This window comes from Cricetulus griseus, chromosome 2 (genome assembly GCF_003668045.3).
Source record: "Cricetulus griseus strain 17A/GY chromosome 2, alternate assembly CriGri-PICRH-1.0, whole genome shotgun sequence".
In the NCBI taxonomy this organism is placed as follows: domain Eukaryota; kingdom Metazoa; phylum Chordata; class Mammalia; order Rodentia; family Cricetidae; genus Cricetulus; species Cricetulus griseus.
Window position 1 is genome coordinate 388560536 of NC_048595.1, and position 21826 is coordinate 388582361.

Sequence of the window (21826 nt, forward strand, 5' to 3'; positions counted from 1 at the left end):
ATTTATCCTCTGGCTACCTTTCTGCCTTCCTTTCTCTCTTCTTTCTTTCCTTCCTTTCTTCCTTCCTTCCTTCTTTCCTTTCTCTCCCTCCTTCCCCCATAACCCTCTCTCTCTTTTCTTATGATAGTGTTTCCAAAACCTAGATTAGTTTCTAATTTAGGTACTTGAATGCCTGGTAGACCTGCAGTGATAAGGTAAAAAAAAAAAAATGAATATAGACTTCCAATTAGCTAAGGGACAACAGCTTTATTCTGAGATGTGAAACAAAATAACACACTATGAGAAATTAAGAAACACTTGTTGAAGGACTATCAATGTTGGTAAGGAGTGGGATACTTTCTATTATATTCAATAGAATTCTACTAAAAACGTCTTCAAGTCTATGCACTGTAGTATATGAATTACTGTTTTGGAAAATGCCAAGTCTCTGTAATTCTCTTCTCCTTTAGTGAATGTCACATCTGGAGAATCAACTAAAGTGAAAGAGACATCCACAACTTCTGTAGGGACAACATTTCAATCTACTGTAGTGTCAGACCAAATTACACTATCCACAGGCCCTACAATGACAACTGGACATTCATCAACTCATGGAATACAAACAAATACAGAAATTGCTAGGGGAACAGGAACAACTATTTTGTCAACTGGAGTTACTGAGAGAACTTCACAGTCCATTGGACAATCAGAAATTACTGGCTCCTCAACTAACACAGCAGAAACAACTAAGGAATCTGTAACTGGCTCAGAGTCAACTGGCACACCAACTAGAGGAACAGAGGCAGATACTATCTCAGCTGGAGAAGCAATACAAACTACACCAACACCTAGAGTGACTGTGACATCTCGACAAACATCTGGTACCACAACAGAAAGCACTCCGTCAGTTTCAGTGTCAGAAAGTACAGTAACAACTGGTAAACTGACTGTGACATCTGGGCAAGCACCTGAAGTGAAGGAGACATCCACACCTTCAATAGGGAACACAATCGGATCGACTGTAGTTTCACAAGAAACTACAATTTCCTCTGGCCCTACAGCCACAATTGGACAGTCATCAACACATGGACTACAAACAAGTACAGAAACTGTCAGAGGAACAGGAACAACTCTTGTGTCAACTATAGTTACAGAGAGAACTTCACAATCCCTTGGACAATCAGAAACTACTACATCTCCAACTAAAGCACCAGAAACAACTAAGGAACCTGTAACTGGCACAAGGATAACTGACACACCAACTAGAGGAACAGAGGCAGATACTACCTCAGCCGGAGAAGCAATAGAAACTACATCAACACCTAGAGTGGCTGTAACATCTGGACAAACATCTGGTACCACAGCAGCAACCACTCCATCAGTTTCAGTGTCAGGAAGTACCGTAACAACAGGAAAATTGACTGTGACATCTGGCCAGACCACTAGGGTGAATTCCACATCTGGACAATCACCAGAAGTCAAGGAGACATCAACACATTCTGTAGGGAACACATTGAGATCTACTGTAGTTTCACACCAAACTACAATTTCCTCTGGCCCTACAACCATAACTGGACTGTCATCAACTCATGGACTACGAACAAGTACAGAAACTTCTAGGGGAATAGGAACAACTGTTGTCTCAACTGTAGTTACCAAGAGAACTTCACAATCCTTTGGACAATCAGAAACTACTACATCCCGAACTAAAGAATCAGAAACAACTAAGGTATCTGTAACTGGCTCACAGTCAACTGGCACACCAACTAGAGGAACAAAGACAGATACTACCTCGGCTGGAGAAGCAATAGAAACTGCAACAACACCAAGAGTGGCTGTGACATCTGGACAAACATCTGGTACCACTGCAGCAACCACTCCATCAATTTCAGTGTCAGGAAGTACAGTAACAACTAGTAAATTGACTGTGACATCTGGCCAGACCACAAGGTTGAATTCCACATCTGGGCAAGCACCTGAAGTGAAGGAGACATCCACACCTTCTGTAGGAAACACAGTGAGAACTACTGTAATTTCACACCAAACTACAATTTCCTCTGGCCCTACAACCATAACTGGACTGTCATCAACTCATGGACTACAAACAAGTACAGAAACTGCTAGGGGAACAGGAACAACTGTTGTGTCAACCATAGTTACAGAGAGAACTTCACAATCCCTTGGACAATCAGAAACTACTACATCCCCAACTAAAGCATCAGAAACAACTAAGGTATCTGTAACTGGCTCACAGTCAACTGGCACACCAACTAGAGGAACAGAAACAGATACTACCTCAGCTGGAGAAGCAATAGAAACTGCAACAACACCAAGAGTGACTGTGACATCTGGACAAACATCTGCTACCACAGCAGCAACCACTACATCAGTTTCAGTGTCAGAAAGCACCATAACAACAGGAAAATTGACTGTGACATCTGGGCAAGCCCCTGAAGTGAAGGAGACATCCACACCTTCAGTAGGGAACACAGTGGGATCGACTGTAGTTGCAGACCAAACTACAATTTCTTCTGGCCCTACAACCACAATTGGACAGTCATCAACTCATGGTCTACAAACAAGTACAGAAACTGCTAGGGGAACAGGAACAACTGTTGTGTCAACTATAGTTACAGAGAGAACTTCACAATCCCTTGGACAATCAGAAACTACAACATCCCCAACTAAATCACCAGAAACAACTAAGGAATCTGTAACTGGCTCACAGTCAACTGGCACACCAACTAGAGGAACAGAGGCAGATACTACCTCAGCTGGAGAAGCAATAGAAACTACAACAACACCAAGAGTGACTGTGACATCTGGACAAACATCTGGTACCACATCAGCAACCACTCCATCAGGTTCAGTGTCAGAAAGCACCATAACAACAGGAAAATTGACTGTGACATCTGGTCAAGAACATGAAGTGAAGGAGACATCCACATCTTCAGTAGGGAACACAGTGGGATCGACTGTAGCTACAGACCAAACTACAATTTCCTCTGGCCCTACAACCACAATTGGACAGTCATCAACTCATGGTCTACAAACAAGTACAGAAACTGCTAGGGGAACAGGAACAACTGTTGTGTCAACTATAGTTACAGAGAGAACTTCACAATCCCTTGGACAATCAGAAACTACTACATCCCCAACTAAAGCACCAGAAACAACTAAGGTATCTGTAACTGGCTCACAGTCAACTGGCACACCAACTAGAGGAACAGAGGCAGATACTACCTCAGCTGGAGAAGCAATACAAACTACACCAACACCTAGAGTGGCTGTGACATCTGGACAAACATCTGCTACCACAGCAGCAACCACTCCATCAGTTTCAGTGTCAGGAAGTACTGTAACAACAGGAAAATTGACTGTGACATCTGGCCAGACCACTAGGGTGAATTCCACATCTGGACAATCACCAGAAGTGAAGGAGACATCCACACCTTCAGTAGGGAACACAGTGGGATCGACTGTAGTTGCAGACCAAACTACAATTTCCTCTGGCCCTACAACCACAACTGGACAGTCATCAACACATGGACTTCAAACAGGTACAGAAACTGCTAGGGGAACAGGAACAACTCGTGTGTCAACTATAGTTACAGAGAGAACTTCACAATCCCTTGGACAATCAGAAACTACTACATCCCCAACTAAAGCACCAGAAACAACTACGGTATCTGTAACTGGCTCACAGTCAACTGGCACACCAACTAGAGGAACAGAAACAGATACTACCTCAGCTGAAGAAGCAGTAGAAACTACACCAACACCTAGAGTGTCTGTGACATCTGGACAAACATCTGGTACCACTGCAGCAACCACTCCATCAGTTTCAGTGTCAGGAAGTACAGTAACAACTGGTAAATTGACTGTGACATCAGGCCAGACCACTAGGGTGAATTCCACATCTGTGCAAGCACCTGAAGTGAAGGAAACATCTACACCTTCGGTAAGGAACACAGTGGGATCGACTGTAGTTGCAGACCAAACTACAATTTCCTCTGGCCCTACAACCACAACTGGACAGTCGTCAACTCATGGACTACAAACAAGTACAGAAACTGCTAGGGGAACAGGACCAACTGTTGTGTCAACTATAGTTACAGAGAGAACTTCACAATCCCTTGGACAATCAGAAGCTACAACATCCCCAACTAAAGCACCAGAAACAACTAAGGAATCTGTAACTGGCTCAGAGTCAACTGGCACACCAACTAGAGGAACAAAGGCAGATACTACCTCAGCTGGAGAAGCAATACAAACTACACCAACACCTAGAGTGGCTGTGACATCTGGACAAACATCTGGTACCACAGCAGCAACCACTCCATCAGTTTCAGTGTCAGGAAGTACTGTAACAACAGGAAAATTGACTGTGACATCTGGCCAGACCACTAGGGTGAATTCCACATCTGGACAATCACCAGAAGTGAAGGAGACATCCACACCTTCAGTAGGGAACACAGTGGGATCGACTGTAGTTGCAGACCAAACTACAATTTCCTCTGGCCCTACAACCACAACTGGACAGTCATCAACACATGGACTTCAAACAGGTACAGAAACTGCTAGGGGAACAGGAACAACTCGTGTGTCAACTATAGTTACAGAGAGAACTTCACAATCCCTTGGACAATCAGAAACTACTACATCCCCAACTAAAGCACCAGAAACAACTACAGTATCTGTAACTGGCTCACAGTCAACTGGCACACCAACTAGAGGAACAGAGGCAGATACTACCTCAGCTGGAGAAGCAGTAGAAACTACACCAACACCTAGAGTGTCCATGACATCTGGACAAACATCTGGTACCACTGCAGCAACCACTCCATCAGTTTCAGTGTCAGGAAGTACAGTAACAACTGGTAAATTGACTGTGACATCAGGCCAGACCACTAGGGTGAATTCCACATCTGGGCAAGCACCTGAAGTGAAGGAGACATCCACACCTTCAGTAGGGAACACAGTGGGATCCACTGTAGTTTCACACCAAACTACAATTTCCCCTACAATGACAACTGGGCAGTCATCAACACATGGACTACAAACAAGTACAGAAACTGCTAGGGGAACAGGGACAACTGTTGTGACAACCATAGTTACCAAGAGAACTTCACAATCCCTTGGACAATCAGAAACTACTACATCCCCAATTAAAGCACCAGAAACAACTAAGGTATCAGTAATTGACACAAGTAAACCTGGGTTGTCAACAGGAGTAACCTTACGAAATGTTTCATCCATTGGAGAATCAGCTACTACTGTTTCCTCAGCTAAAGTGGTATTAACTACTAGGGTAACAGTTACTGGCTCAGGAACTGTCAATTCATCAACTGCATTTACAGAGACAACTGCATCTTATGATAGAAAATCATTTTCAACTGGATCAGTAGCTGGAGTGTCCATTTCATCTGGACCAACACCTGCAGCTACTGGTGTTTCTAGATCTCCATCTGTAGGTTCACCTTCTATAAGTACAATTAGTGATTTGACTTCAACATTGAAACCGTCACCTGGAGTCACTGTACCATTTGAGATTTCACCTGGAAGCACAGTGCTATCCAGTTCATTCACTGAAGTTCCCGGAAGAACTGTTCCAGCTGATGAAGGAACTACAAGCAGAAGAAATAATACTGGAGTAGCAGGAACTGAGTCTACAACAAGTAAAGGCAAGTGTGATTAACTCAATGTAAATTTTGCATGTGGTAAGGCCATGCTTGCTCTCATTTCCTTTAGGGAATTGTAAAATCTTACAGTAATTAAATAAGACATTAAGTCCTGAAATTGGTGAATACTCCTGTTTACCAAATCACCCTTGTTCTAATGTGAATTTTCAGCTGTTGTGAGAAATTTCTTATCGTTCTCATACAAAAATAACCAATCCTGGTACAGGATAATTATGGAGGCAGTTGCATGGGATCCCTAGGCTTTTATCAGTACTGCTGATAACAAAGCTATCAAGGCTCACCTGTGTGCTGTGCTGGTGATTCTTCATAAGCATCTCTATTATCCAACCTGTGATAAAATGGAGTAATATAACTAAGGACCTGAGTTCTAGGAAAAATTATTAGAGATGATCCATTTTATCAACGTGTAGATTTGGGGATACATTATAGATGTTCACTGCTTTTACTATAACCACATATGATATTACTTTTTTTACCATATATGATAACCATAGATCCACAACTCTTACAGGTTATGGCATGACCAGATTGACCACACCTGAGAAGTCAGGCAAGGGCGAGAGGAAATGACTTAGAGTGTCGCTTAGCATAAGGTGGTCTGCTAGATCTAGTAACTAATAGTCATGGGATGATTTATATAATTAAAGAGCAGGTCAGAATTGTCTGGTATTTTGAATTTTATATCTTGTTAGGTGATGTAGGGCTTTCCTGGAAGAATGTGCAACTGTCTTCACAGAGCTTAATTGATAAATAAATTTTGTAACAAAGCAGTGGAATCAGAGCTGTGTACTATGGGACAAGATGACTTTAATCAGGGTTGTGTCACATGTATCAATTTTCGGAGCAACCAATGTTTTCAAAACGTATGTTTTAACCTTTTCTAACAAGGACACCAAGGAGAATTTCAGTTAGCAGGGTAGTTGAGGCATCACACTTAGGAAACTGGGTAGCAGATTGGTGTGCCACTTTCCAGCATCACTCTCCCTCCTGTGGTAATGGCTATAAACTGGGCAGAAAGGGTGTTATCCTTAAAAGGAATGCCATTGAGGTCTCAGCTGTTAGAAATTTAACTAAAAACAAACAACCCTCCCCCAAACAGCAACATAAAAACTGAGCTACTGCAGAAGCTGCCACACTACACCTATAGATAAGGACAAAATTTAAACTACTCTATACCAGAAGTTTCTCTAATTTTGTTACATTTGATTCATTTTTGTTGTCTGTGAGCTATGTGCCATGTGCTATAAGAACTGTATGAGAAAAGATTTAAACATTTTGGGAAAGGTTACTAGGTAATAAGACAACGAACACTACAATAACATTAATGCGACAGCTATACAAAGAGGTAAAAGGTGAGCACATTAAAGATACATCTCCCCTTGTGACTAAAAGTCACAGTTCAAACCTGAGTCAGGGAAACAAGAGACCAGCAAGTCCAGGCGACAATTGCCCACATTATTAGAATTTGTTGCACTTGTTTTAATTTTGGCTAGCCCAGTAGTGCCTGTTGGGATCCATTGGAGTGCCAGGTGGAAATGGTGCTGTCACATAAAATCTGAGCACAGGAGTGACACCCTCCCAGATCACTGTTCCCTCAAAATCAGGTCACTACTCCTGGCTCTCTATTTAATTTCACACATCCCTAACCCAGCATTTGCAACAGGAAAACCACTGTGAACATGGTTGTCTGGTGGATTTTTGGCACATTTTTATACTGAGCAATCAGGAATGTAATTATTTGTTTAAAGATATCATCTCATCTAATTGTGGGGACATTTATTATTTTCTCGTGCTGCTTATGAAAATCATAGCCAAAGGCATTATCTAACTTGGTGTCAGTTTTGCAGCAAGTCGAGTGGTGGAACTGCTGTGTTTCCCTCCCTCTACCAACTCCAAAGTCTCTGCTTTTCATTGTGATACCATCCTCTTTAAAGCAAATTGCACCATGTTCTTTAATAATCCAGCAGGAAAACTTGCTTTTGAAGCAGTGGTTAATTTCTCATTGCCTTTATCACCCCAAGTTCACAAGGACTTCTGTCCATGGTTCTCAACCTATGGGTTGTGACCCCTTTGACAAACCTCCATCTCCAATTTACATTGTGATTCATAACAGTAGCAACATTAGAGTTATGAAGTAGCAATGAAAATGAATTTATGGTTAGAGGTCACCATAACACAGGAATTGTATTAAATGGTCACAGCATTAGGAAGTTTGGAAACCACTGTGTTAGTTGATCATGAATCTAAACTAATGACCAATATATGATATGAGAGGAAATTTCCTACCCACATTCAAAGCAAATGGCATTATGGTTGAGAACTGTCTCAGGAGACTTGATTTAGAATCATTGTATGGGACAGCTTCTACCATGGCAGGTCTCAGTGGTGGCTTCATAGAGGTTGGATTCCTGTTTGAATCAATGGCTAGACACATAATTGAACTCATGAGCACAATTATGTTCTTGTTTTAGGGACCACTGGTGCAGTCTCCAGGAAAACTGAAGAACCAGTGAGGTCTACTACAGGTAGTTATGGAAATACACTTCAAATGTGGACATTATATTTTTATAGCAGTACAGGGCATACTTTCCTAGATCACAGTCTTTACTCCTTTTGTTTGCTCTCCCAGAGGCCACAACTTCCACAGAAGGCAGTGAAACTACCCATGGAGAAGTTCCAACAGGTGAGCCTTTATTTTGTGAAGTTGTGAGTTTCTTATTTGTAATATTATTAAATGTATTCAAAGACTTTATTCTTGATGTGTGTCTCTATTCAACCCCATTCTTCTCCCCACAGAAACAAAAGGAAGAGCAGATGAAGACAGCAGTGCATCTTTTGAGGAAAGCACATCTGAGGAAAGAGGTACTGAGGGTGTTTGGCAGAGGGACATCAAGCAGGAGACTCACATTTATTATGTTTGTGCTTCAATGACTTGTCAATCGGGCATCATGGAATACAATTCCTGAAAGTTGTATTGGTGATGCAGCCAAAATCTACTTCCATATGACTAAATTCAGCCAAGAGAACTATGACAACAGATGTCTTATGTAAATTTACCAAAGGAGCAATATGTTCCATAGAAACATCTCCACTGTCTTAAAACCACAAAGCCAGAGATATAAGTTTATTACTGAATAGAGAAAATTCAGGACTTTTTTTTTTCCTTTAGAGATGATACCCATGTCACAGTCTACCATCAGGGTGAAGATTTTGTTATGTTTGCTATGTAAGCTACTATAAGATAGGCTTCTCAGGAAATGCCTTCATTTATTTTGGTATAATCCCGGCAACTAAGCAGGGAGTAATACATATTTATTGAATAAATTAAATAGTTGGTATGTGAGAAAAAAAAACTTAACCCAGGAACAGAGGGGCTGATGAAAGCATGTGGTCAAAGAACTGCCAAACAGTTTCTAAAAGGCCCCTTCCAGAGCTGTGCAGTACAAAATCCTGAATGAGAGCACTTGCTGTATACCTTGGTTGTGTCAATGCAAAACATTCTCAGTATTGACTTCAAGCCTTCTCATTCCAGGTACCACTCATGCAGCTGTCAGTGTGACTAAGATATCTGGAAGTTCCAGTGCAGGTGAGCTAACCATTCTGTAAGAAGGGTGCATGGTGCTGCTTTGTGACAGTGTCACAAATTCCTTCCTAAATTTCTATCTTTCATCTGTTTCTCTCAGAAGCCACAACTTTCACAGGAGTCAGTGGAACTATGGTCATAGGAGAGAATGTGGGTGGGAATGAATGGAGGGTGTTTGCCTTTTAAGGGATGATAAATTACAATTAAATTTTGTTTCTTAGTAATAAGAAGTTCTCATTAAGGTCAACAGTGCCTTCATTTGTGACTAGGCTTTGGATCAATTTTGGCAGATTTTAGGAGGTGAGTCTCTGTAAACTAGAGTGGACTTGGCAATTATCTGGAAAATTTTCTTTTTCCATTTGTCTTTTCAGGAATCACTACATCAGCTGGAGGAAACACAGGTTCAGAGAGTTCCATTTCAGGTAAACAGAAGGCCAAAATGAATATAAAAAGTTACCTTAATATTAGTAGATTCTTCCTTGAGTAGAAACCAGATAATGTGCCATTTTTGGCCATTTTTTAGGACAGTGTTTCTCAACCTCTGGGTCATGACCCCTTTGGGGAGGAGGGTTGAATAACCTTTTTGACTTGACGACCTTTTTGACCATCTTTTCACAGGGGCCACATATCAGATATCCTGTATATCAGATATTTACATTAAGATTTATAACTAGCAAAATTACAGCTATGAAGTTGCAATGAAATAATTTTATGGTTGGGAGTCACCACAACATGAGGAAGTGTATTAAAGATACACTTAATAGTTAATAGTTGCAGCATTAGGAAGGTTGAGAACCACTGTCTTAGGATGATAATGGATCTTTATCTTGGTCACTACTCTTTCTTTTCCTTTTTATGTCAGATAACACAGGCCTCTGGCATGACTTTCCTCTGTATCTAGTGGTCCCAACATAGGGAAACCAATGACTTAACAGTAATGCAAGGAATCCCACAAACACATAGCAGACATTAGTAGTCACATGGTTCTGAATGTCTTCTTTGCTATTATTTGTCTGTTTAAAGGCAACAACTTAAGAGGCAGGACCTCAAGTGTTGGAGTCCACTAGATCGTCCCCAACAGCTAATTGCCTTCCCATTCATTTTAAATTGTCTGATAGAATGAATTTTGGGGAATTTTCCCCAGCCCACCTTTGAGTACAAATTGCCTGGGTGATCACACACTACTCCATGTGAACTGTCCTTTCTATGTTTAGAGAAAATGGCATAACAGGAATCATGAATCATCTGTTAATTGAAGCAAGAAAGTTAACTCAGGAAACCCATACATTTACCCTAAACCCAAATCCTAATTTTAGGATGGAGGGAGTCATAAACTATTCTCTCCTTCTGTGATTTCAGTCACCAGAGGAGTGACCACTGGTCTAACTGGAGTCCCTGGGAATTTCCACACTCATGAGTCATGATAATGTTTGGAGGATTTGTCTCTTAACTGCAGAGGCTGCTGCCTCTCCTAGGAATAGTGGGCAGTAGAGTCACAGGGCTTCATATTTCCCAAATGTTCACAACCTGAGCTCTGCCCCCCTCTGTGCAGGGGTTGTAGCTTTAGTAGATGAGAGAAAAATGGACAGAAACAGGGTTTGTTGCTTCCTTTGACAAAATACACATGATCTTTTTTGATGTGGCACTTTCATTTCATTTGATAAAATGTCAAGTGAACCAAGCATGACCCTCTTCCTTTTGGCCATTCCCTCCACATAGTAGTCTCTTAGACATGGGTTTTGTTGTTGTCGCAGTCCTAGCCATCTTGCTGTTAGGTGTTACTTCTGGTTCAGTTGGAATTCCCAGAGACCTGGAGAAATCCAGTTCTTGGGAGGAGAGATATTTAATTCAACCATCATCATGGATTTTTTTTCTCTTGACTATTCCCTAAATTTACCCCCTCAGGAGTCCCCACAGAAGCACCAGGCAGCCAAAGCACAGGAGGGAAAACAGGTAAATCACTTCCTCCTGAAACATTAGGCCATAGCAAAAGAATGAGCATTCGTAAATAAACAGGCTTTCTCTTTGGACACAAAGGCTCCTTTGTTGATGATAAACATGAATTTGTTCAACTCTGTCCTATTCTTAGGAATTGGGGGAACACTACTATGATTTCTCAGTCTGAAACTGGAGCACCAACAAATGAATGTTGTCTCTACCACCCTTCAGAGATCCCTGTGGCTTTGTTCCTAAGGGGCTAAGTTGAGGGTTTCTGGAAAAGGAAGTAGGTCAGAACGGGTTCAGGGAGAACAGGGAAACCTCCTTTCATTATACAACTTGCAAGTCCTTTGAGAAAAAAGGTTTTCAACTGATCCTTGGGAAGATGTAGCATGTAGCCTGAGAGCTCTATGTTGTTTTGACATAGGGTCTCACTGTGTACATTTTCTGGTCTCAGACTTCCTGTCTCTGCCTTCTAACCTCTAGGATTCCACAGCCTAACTCTGAGATTCCCAAGAAGAAGGTTATTGACAGTGCTGGTCCTGGAATAATCTATACTTTCTTCCTTTTGCAGATACTACTTCAATAGCAACTGAAGTTACAACCAGTGCCCACACACCCCAGCCAGGTAAAATAGAGAGATCCAATGGATTCAAATGAATCCTAGGAAATTTATCTCTTCCACATTGGGTCTACCTTGCATATGTATCTGCCATCACTGAGATGAACACACACAGACCTGATATGGATTCTTGCTATTGTGAGTAAAACATTGTATTATCATTCCCTCCTCTAGAAACCACTGCAAGAACAACAGAAGGTCAAACTACTGAAAATAAAACAGGTCAGTATGAGACACCCTCCAGTTGTTTCAGGGTCCAGCGGTGTTTCTTTTACTTAAAAAAAAATGTGCTAATGTGTGTAGTATATATTAAAAGTCAAACCTTCAGTAAGAAACAGTGATTGCCATGATGTAATCTCTGTAGTGGGGACAGAGGATATTATAGGTACAGGCATGATTGTTATTGTTCATTTATTGATCAATGAAAAATATATAAAAATTATGGTTCTGTGGAATAGGAGGTGAGTAGAGGGTTCCTCTCAGTCTTCCAGTTGGTAGTCATGAGTGAAGGCACAAGAATGAAGACAGTTGAATTTTATACTGGCTAGGTGGGCAGCAAATTTCTACCAAACATAAAAACAGAGACTTGAAGATGTGTATGTGTGAGTTCCCGACTCAGCCAGAAGCTGTCAATGCAAGTGTGAGGCTCAGGGAGGAAGATGAGGAAATACAGAAAAGTTTATGAAAGATTTTAGTTCCAAATTCAAATGTCAAATGTGACTCCATCCTTACAGCAAATGAGATCCCCTCAGTTTTATTGAGAGGATGGCCTGCTCAGAAGGCTAGAGGAAGTGACTCTGACAGCAGTGTGGAAATTAGATTATTGTGTTACATATATCCATCATTTTTCTACTGTTATCAAAAATTAGGAGCTATCCCAGATTGCCTTAACAAAGAGTTGGAGATATTTTATCTCCCAAATTTTCACATATTTTACTACTTTATTATCAAGTTTTGATAACAGTTGTTAGAATTGCTTCAAGTAAATATGTAGAAATTGAAAGTTTCTTTTAAGAATGGCCATCCTAGCCAGTTTGTGTTTCTTTGATTTTGGTAGGGTAGGGATAACAGTACAAATTTGACTTTCAGCAATTTTGAATTAGAATTTGAATTTAGAATCTTGTAAATATGGCTGGCCCCTATCTGAGAAATACAGAAACTTAAAGGTATACATGTATATTATCTGCTTAAAGCATTTGAGAGGATGGAGTAAAAGCATTTCATGGGGTTGAAAAAAGGATAAATGTTCTTAAAGTCAAAACTATGTTACTATAATTATATTCCTGTGTAGCAAAATCATCCCTTACTGTTTCACTGGCCTATTCATCAGAACTGTTTTCCAAGAAAATTTTCAAGAGAAAGTTATCTTTATTTCTACTCTCAATACAGATTTATGTGGCATTAAATTTTGAGGTCTAAAAGAAACACCCTACAATAGTAGGGTATCAAATGCTCTGAACAGAACAGAAGGGAGATGGGTGGTATATTTGTAAGCCTGACTGTATAGCCAATTATCAGGTAAATGAATTTTCCCCAACACCATGATAGCATTCCAAAAATTCTAGAGCCTAACAGATTTTCTGTTTTTACACAGTGTGTTCAGGCCCACCTCCACCAGCCCCAGGTGAGTGCACCCCCAGTGCAATGGAATTCCATGGTGATGGTTCTTCTTGTAAATCAGGTATCTGAAGTCCAGTACATGGATGGGAATGAATGCTATAAAATAAACTCAGTACACGAATCTGACTTTTACTTGCCAAATAATGTATAGGTTATTTTCTCCTTCACAAACAAATGTGGCCAGGCAATACATGCTAATTTGCCTGCTAGCTCTTTCATGAAATTATGTATCCTGGTAAGAGGTAGTTAATGTTACTGCTCTCATAACAGTGGGCATTTAACGAACTACATAATACAACTTTGGGGGTTTTGTTCTAGCTGAAAATTGCAAGTGTGCATGAGTTTAATAATTTCTGAGAACTTTATTGAGTTCCCACTATTTACAAGATAATGTAATGCATTTTTGCAGTGAGCATTTAACAAAGAAAGTAATTTTGACCTCATTTAGTGGGGAAATGAAAATTCTAAAACAACAGTTTTCATAGAAGGCAGACAATAAAGTTTACAATAGGAAGTAAATAGATGTCCTGTGGAGAATGCAGGTTTTAGAATTGAAATTTGAAAGCAATAAGTCGACTATTCTAGAGCCAGTAAACGAGAGGACTTAGTTGATTAAAGAGGTGGCTTTAATATGGGAGACCTTGGAGACTGGAATACAGTATTCATTTTAAAAACCTAACATTTAAAATAAAAGCAATTAGATAATTAGGCATTAGGGAAATTGCTGTAGCTGTGGTGCAGAGAACTGATTGGATCAGAAAGGAATCTATGCAGTTGAGCTGCTGGGTTGATGACAATGAGGAGGATTAGCCAAGAACAAAGAAAGGAAAGGCTTAAAGTGAGAGCCACAGAAACAAACTGCAATTCGTGCGCATGGTTCCTAAGTCCCATGTTTTAATAATTGGAAGAGTACTTTAACTTGGAAGAGAAAATAGTGCTTGGGGTGAGAAGACACAGTCTGTTTTGTGCATTTGTGTTGGAGGTTATTGAAGATTTGTTGGGACACTGTATAGTCAAAGTGCTAGAGCTAGGGTTGGGAATTTAGCTCAGTGGTAGAACGCTTGCCTAGCAAGCACAAGGCCCTGGGTTCAGTCCTCAGTTGTGGAAAAAAAGACAAAATAACATAGAAGTAGAGCTGTGCCCATGGCTTAAAAGTGTCCACGGACTCAAAGAAGTTAGAATGGAAGGAGAACCTTCCATTTCGTGTACATCATGGGGAAAAGATTCCTTTGAAAAGACAAGAGACAAAATTAAGAGGAGTGGAGAAGAGCTGCTCCTAGTATGGATGGGGTTTCCTGAATGTTAAATTTAAAGAAAGGAGAACATTTTCTTGAATGTGGAAGTTTATGTCGCCTATGACAGGGAAATTAAGTGATTAAAGAAATTTGGATCTTTGGATTTGCCAGTAATAATGTCTTGGTACTTACTGAATGTAGAGATAGAAACCAGTTTTATAAGATAGTGAGCTAGATAGTTCACACACACACACACACACACACACACACACACACACACACTGTATACACTTATACAAAACACTTGACTGGAAGCAGGTGGTGTCATTTATCCTCCTTCAGGCACAATGTCTCCACAAAAATGACCTTTGGGATCCTGGTGTCAATTACCATATGGGCCCCCTGCTGATTATCTATAAATGGCAAGTGGTCATAATTTGCAATATTCAATGAGCATTTATCACTTTCTGTTAACAGCATGTCATGGTCCACTGGGAGAAGAGAAATCTGTAAGTATAAAGGTCTACTTTAACCTAAATTTTCTTTCTGGCTCTTTGTGGGAAAATGTCTAAACATGGTTTGTATCTGTAGCCTGGAGACGTCTGGACATCTAATTGCCACCAATGTACCTGTACTGAAGCAAGAGCTGTGGACTGCAAACCTAAAGAGTGTCCTTCTCCACCCACCTGCAAAACTGGAGAGAAGCTTATGACATTCAAATCAAATGATTCCTGCTGTGAAATCAGCCACTGTGGTATGTACCTGTCATGCCTGTTGATACATTCAAGGGATGTTTTTGAGGTAATATGTCACACATGACATTAAGATCTGGTAAATATAACAGATATAGTACTTGTTAAAATTTATCATTGTTGTATTGAAGAAAAATCCAGAATTAAGAGATAGTAACAACATGAATAGGTTAAAAGGCAATTATACTATTTTAAGGAAAGCATAATTGGTTGATAAGTATGCTCTCACATGCAAATTCTCCTCCATAATTTTTTTTTTTTTTATTTTTTGAGACAGGGTTTCTCTGTGTAGCTTTGTAAACCAGGCTGGTCTCAGAACTTACAGAGATCTGCCTGTCTCTGCCTCCAGAGTGCTGGGATTAAAGGTATGTGCCACCACCACCCCGCTTCTCCTTCATAAATATTAAAGAGGTATATTACATTTATTTTTCAGAACCAAGAACGTGTTTATATAACGATACTGATTATGAGGTAAGCCTTTTTCTTCTCTCTTTTATTAATGTAATCATATGAATAAATGCAATGCTAAGCCACACCTGAGGGTTTTCAGTGTATAATTTTTAAAAAATGGTTTTAAAAATACTTTGGTAAAGACATTAGTCACATAAAACATAATACTGGCAGTGCTCCTTCCTAAGGAAGCAGTCCTCTCTCTCAATCATTAACCAGCCAGCAGTCAATCTCAGAATGCAAGTTCCCCAGGGTCCCACCAGATGGAGAAGACATACTGTGCAACATTCAAGTTAATGAACAGAGTTCAGCTGTAATTACAGCCAGAAAGATCAGATGGCCAAACTGCCAGCCATCAAACAAGAAAACTCAAGGGCTCCACCCACTTGGGGGATTAGCCTGTGCAGGGCTGGGTCTGGACTGCTGAGCTCACATTTGAGGCAAGGCTTAACTTTCTAGAAAATGCTTTGTGAAACCACAGATGTCAGATGATTCTCAAACTGGTATTAACACTATCAACTGGTGTTGGTAAATACTTAAAACTCAAACTAAGTAAATGAGGCATGTGAAGAAAAAATGTAACAAGATGCATGTAAAATATACCTCACTCACATTTCCATCTTATCTTCTCAACTTTCCATTTCCAAAATTTTTGTGACTCTAGAAACCACAAAATCTAATTGCTCAAGACAAAAAAAAAAGGAAATTCCAATAATTTGCATATAAAGAGTTGAAATCATAAAATTCCTGTTTAATAGAAAATTTATCTTATGGTCTAGTGCCTTAAAACAGTAGTTCTCAACCTGTAGGTCACGATCTCTTTTAACAGGGGTTGCATATCAGATATCCTGCATATCAGATATTTACATTATAATTCATAATAGTAGCAAAATTACAGTTATGAAGTAGCAATGAAATAACTTTACAGTTGGGGGGATCACTACACACGAGGAGCTGTATTAAGGCTGATGCTATGTCCTAAATTAAAAGTTGTTTCTCAGACTGTGGTTTGAACATTGGACAGAAATTAATTACAAAACTGTCCAAAGAGCTTTAACAAAGATAGAAGTAAGGTATCTTGGGAGGATGGCCATTAACTCTAAAGATTTATTTATTTTTATTTTAGTGTATAAGTGTTTTATGTTATATGTATAAATGTATATGTTTAAATATAAGTTTTATATTTATAAGTCTGCATGTATGAGTGTGTACCACATGGGTTCTTGGTGCCCTCAGAAGGCAGAAGAGGGCACTGGAACCCCTGGAACTGATGTATAGATGGTGAGTCACCATTTGGGTACTGAGAGCCAAATCCTGGTCCCCCGGAAGAGCAGCAGGGACTCAACCACTGAGACATCTCTGCAGCCCTATAAGTCCTCATTTAAACTTTTATCTAATTATTAGTGCGTGTGAATGCAGCATGGCACATGTGTGAAGGCCAAGGGCATCTTTTAGGTATCAGTTCTCTCTACAGTTGATTCCTATGGTCCAACTCAAGCTTGCAGCAAGTGCTTTACCTACTAAGATGTCTTACAGACCCATGAGTCTTAATTCCATGAACTTCTTTTGTATCATTTTGTCAATGTAGATGTTCTATTTTCCTTGAAACATAGAGCAAAATTGATGAATTTCTTGCTTACCATAAAATATCCATTCTTGAAAAATATTCTTAAACATATAACACAGTGACTATCAAAAGTTTTATTTTGAATATTGGGCATCTTGATGCACTCTATGTCCCCAATGGAGAATTTTGATTTATTCACTGAAGTTGAAGAGCCTTCTTTCCTTAACTGCTAACAATTGAAAGTGCCTCTTTACAGACACTAAAATAAGAGATGTCATCCTTTTTGCCAGTTTTAATTGGTAAGTTAAATTATATTCAAAAGGACATAACTTCTCTCCTCCCCTATGCCCTTGCAGATTGGTGCATCCTTTGATGACCCTAGCAACCCATGTGTCTCCTACACCTGTAACAGCACTGGCTTGGTGGCCGTGGTTCAGGACTGCCCAAAGCAAACCTGGTGCACAGAAGTAAGTCATGGTCTAACAAAGGCAAGCAAGGTCACCACTCAAGTTCGACTCAGACCCTTCTCATCTTTCTGCTCCTTCCGGAAAATAGGTCTTTGGCCAAGAGATACAAATCTGTCATCAGTTCCATGGATGTTCACACAAATTCATGTACCAAGAGCCAGATGGTTCTAGAAATACCAGCTTTTATTGAGTATATTCCTCATACCGAAGAACAGGTTTTTATTTTTTCCAGCTCCATAAAACTTAATTTAGTACTATTCTAAAAGTAGGTTATTATAAAACTATTAGCTATTTATTTTTAATATTATGGGAGAGTTTCTTTATTAAAGTAGCAATGTCATTCTAATGCCCGTTGCACACATTTTACGATATTATTCATTACAATTGTTTTTTTTCCAATTTTCTATTTCATTTTGCATTCCAACCACAGTTCTTCCTCCCACCTCTCCTCTTACCACTCTTTGTCTCCTCCCACAACCTCCTCACCTCCCTGTATGTTTGTTTATTTTAACTTATGTGTGTGAGTGTTTTACCTGCATGTGTATATGGGTACTATGTTCATGCCTGGTACCCTCAGAGGTCAAAAGAGGGTATTGGTTCATTAGAAATGGAGTATGGATAGTCGTGGGTTCTAGAAACTAAATCTGGGTCCTTTGTAAGAATTATAAATTCTCTGTCTCTGTCTCTCTCTTTCTCTCTGTGTGTATAAATTTGACTACATGAATTTATCTATATATATGTATAATAATTAGAGAATAAGAGGTCATGGATTCAAAAGGGAGCTGAGGTGGGGGCATGGAAAGTATTTGATAATGCAATTAGATTTTAATAAATTTTAATTTTTTCTTAGAACAACAACAACAAATAAAGCAACAACCACTCTAACCTATTGAGCCAAATCCCCCTGTATTATTTTATAGACAAAATTAAAAACCATCTTTTTATATGAAAGCTCATGGTTAATTACTTCCTATAATAATTCAAATTCTGTAAAATGACATGTATCTATACTATCTATATCTTTGTGTGACAACCATCATTTCTTTGCCTTCATATTTTGGTTTCTGTTACTGTAATGAATACCATGATCAAAAACAACTTGGAGAGGAAAGGATGTATTCATTTTGCAGTTCTCATGTCACATGTCATTAGGGAAGTCAGAGCAGAAACCTGGAGACAGGAACTGATGCAGACGCCTTGGAGGAGGGCTGCTTACTAGCTTGCTCTCCATGGTTTCCCCAGGCTGCTTTTTTATAGAACCCAGGAAAGCCAGCCCAGGGTTGGCACTGACTACAGTGAGTTGTCACTTCTATATTAACAATTAATCAAGAAAAATGACCCATAAGCTTTCCTACTGGCCAATCTAGTTGGAACATTTTTTAAAATGAGGTTCTCTCTCCTCAACTGGTTCTAACTGGGGCCAACAATACTCACTATATGTTGGTTTTTATATTAGTATATGCTTGATATTGCATTACCACTTTCCTTTCCAAATCTGTAATTTATAGCATATTTTAAAGCATCATTTTAGAATTCTAATATTGTATTTCAATAGTTTATTTGGATGTCATCTTAAGAGTAAGGAAGATTTGAATTTGAAACAAAGTTTAAGTGCAGATCTTGGGTAAAAGAAGCTGACAGCATCTGGTATTGTGTTAAAGGATTTTTCCTTTGAAGTAAGCGAAGCATAATTTGTTTTCATATTTGCATATTCTTTTTCCTTCTCTTCCTGCCATTGCAAAACCTTAGTCTTAAACATTCAATCTCGTGTTTATTACCAAGTTCAACTCCTTCTGCACTTGCCTAGCCCCAGAATTGACATCAGCATGCTCATCTCCTTCCATGTCCCCTTCCTGTTGCTACTTTAGTATATTAAGAAATGTTGTATTTCATTCAGTATTAAATATTTCAATTTTTCCTACAGGGAGAGAGAACATATGATTCAAAGAAATGTTGCTATACGTGTAAGTAAACCTTTAAAAATAGAAAGTATCTAAATATTTGGAAAAGTAGCATTTCATTAAGACAGAATGACAGATCATTAATAGAAGGTTTGCCAGTTGTGTTAAAAAACAGAAATCTGGGTTGTAATATATGCTGCCAACTGATACACTTGTAAAGAGTATTATAGTTATTTGTAGATAGTAGTAGCTTTTCTTTTTAAAATATGAGCAGTTATGTTTACAAGTGAATCTCTCTTGTTTCCTATGAAAAAAAAAAAAAGACTACGTTTCTGTCCTAATACCAGTGGTTTGTGTTATAAATCTGTGTACTAGAATACAGAGGTATGTGATGGGCAATGAGAAAATGCTCTTCAGCAATGTCCCATCATCTTCTCTGCTCTGACTGGCCCCTCTCTCTTTCTTCTACTTATTACTTCCTTCCCTCTTAACCTGCAATAGAATCATAACAGCAATCAGACAATATCTATACAAGTTTTAACCAGGTGCCTTTCACAGCCTGGGTTGAGATAGTTATTTCCCTTAATAACATGGCGAAGTAGTTGGTGCACCCCTCCCCTTTGGTTAAGATAATGTATGCCTAATAATAGCTAAGATGTCAAATCTCACTCTCTTGTCTGTTATGCACTTTGCTTTAGGTAAAAGTGACTGCAGAACTTCACCTGTGAATGTGACCATTAGATATAATGGCTGTAGGAAGAAAGTTGAGATGGCAAGATGTGTAGGAGAATGCAAAAGGACCCTCAAGTAAGTTTCCCTGTGAATGTGTTCTGTGCATTAACTTGGTGCTTATAGAGAAAATCAAGCAATATCATGTAGGAGAGTTTGACATGAAAGAACTGTCTGATTAGGATGTTAATGGAAAAATAAATAAAACACTATGATCTGAGGACTAAAATCATCACTTTGGCAATCAGTTATTCTGAGGTCATTTTCTAAACATGCTTAAACGTATTTGTAATAAATACATTCATTTTCCTGTAGAGATTGTAGAGGGTCATTACTCAAGGAAGCACATTACCCAAATCATTTTAAAGCTGAATTTTAGAATGGCATTATATGTTTTCCTTAATATACCACTTTACATATAGATTAATTTAGTGAGAATAATTATAGTTTGATATTGTTTTCAATCCATTATTTACATTTTTGCACCACATTATTCAGTGACAGCTCTTTTTTTTTAGTCTCATTTTGTCTTTAATGCCGATTATCACCAGTCTACATCAGGGTTTTGTAGCTGGAAGGGATACAAGATCTAGAAAAAGATCACATTACGTAAAGGCTAGTAAACCATTTAAGAAAGTCATTGGAACCTAAGGTCTAGTTATGTGATGCTTGCAACTATTTCGAAATATTTATTACTGATTTCACTTCCCTTAGGTACAATTATGAGACCTTCCAATTGGAGAATTCATGTATTTGCTGCCGTGAAGAAAACTATGAATACAGGGACATTGAGCTCGATTGTTCTGATGGCAGCACCATCCCATACAGATACAGGCACACTACAACCTGCTCTTGTCTGGACCAGTGTGAACAGTCTACAGCCAGTTAATGCCTGCATTGCCTTTCTGGTTGCCCTTTTTTAGACAGGAAGAAAAATAAATAGTGTTGATGGATAAATCTGAGTATGTCTTATTTAGAAAATGAGGCCCACAATGATGCATTCCATTCTGTTGTTGACAGTGCCAGAAAATAAATGCACTGGTGCAAGTATTTAGTGAGGACCTGGATTTTTTTTTTACACAGTATGAATTCTGCAAATTACAGAGAGCACAAGCCAGTGATGACTCCCAGTGCCCTGGGGCCACTGGTCTGTTCCATTCCCTCCCTCCTCTCACTATTTAACGACAATGTGCTCTTCATCCTTTTCCATTTGCCTGTCTCAGCTGCACCACACTTTACTGTGCCACATCCCCCTCTCCTGCAACACCTTGACTTCTTCTT

The 21826-nt window shown here is 39.3% G+C and overlaps 2 protein-coding genes across 2 annotated transcripts; both read left to right on the top strand.

The window, feature by feature from the left end:
* The first annotated feature begins 475 nt into the window (after window positions 1-475).
* On the top strand, window positions 476-5677 carry LOC118238200 (mucin-22-like). The gene has a single exon (XM_035438818.1). The coding sequence runs from the start codon at window positions 566-568 to the stop codon at window positions 5675-5677; it is 5112 nt and encodes a 1703-aa protein (XP_035294709.1). The 5' UTR covers window positions 476-565.
* Window positions 5678-7005: 1328 nt separating this feature from the next.
* On the top strand, window positions 7006-21434 carry LOC100764026 (mucin-19-like). Its single transcript, XM_035438819.1, has 15 exons — window positions 7006-7033; window positions 8153-8206; window positions 8311-8364; window positions 8478-8543; window positions 9214-9267; window positions 9636-9686; window positions 11777-11830; window positions 13419-13448; window positions 15157-15188; window positions 15271-15433; window positions 15865-15902; window positions 17805-17915; window positions 19840-19879; window positions 20515-20623; window positions 21260-21434. The coding sequence occupies exons 1-15, from the start codon at window positions 7006-7008 to the stop codon at window positions 21432-21434; spliced, it is 1059 nt and encodes a 352-aa protein (XP_035294710.1).
* Window positions 21435-21826: the final 392 nt, after the last annotated feature.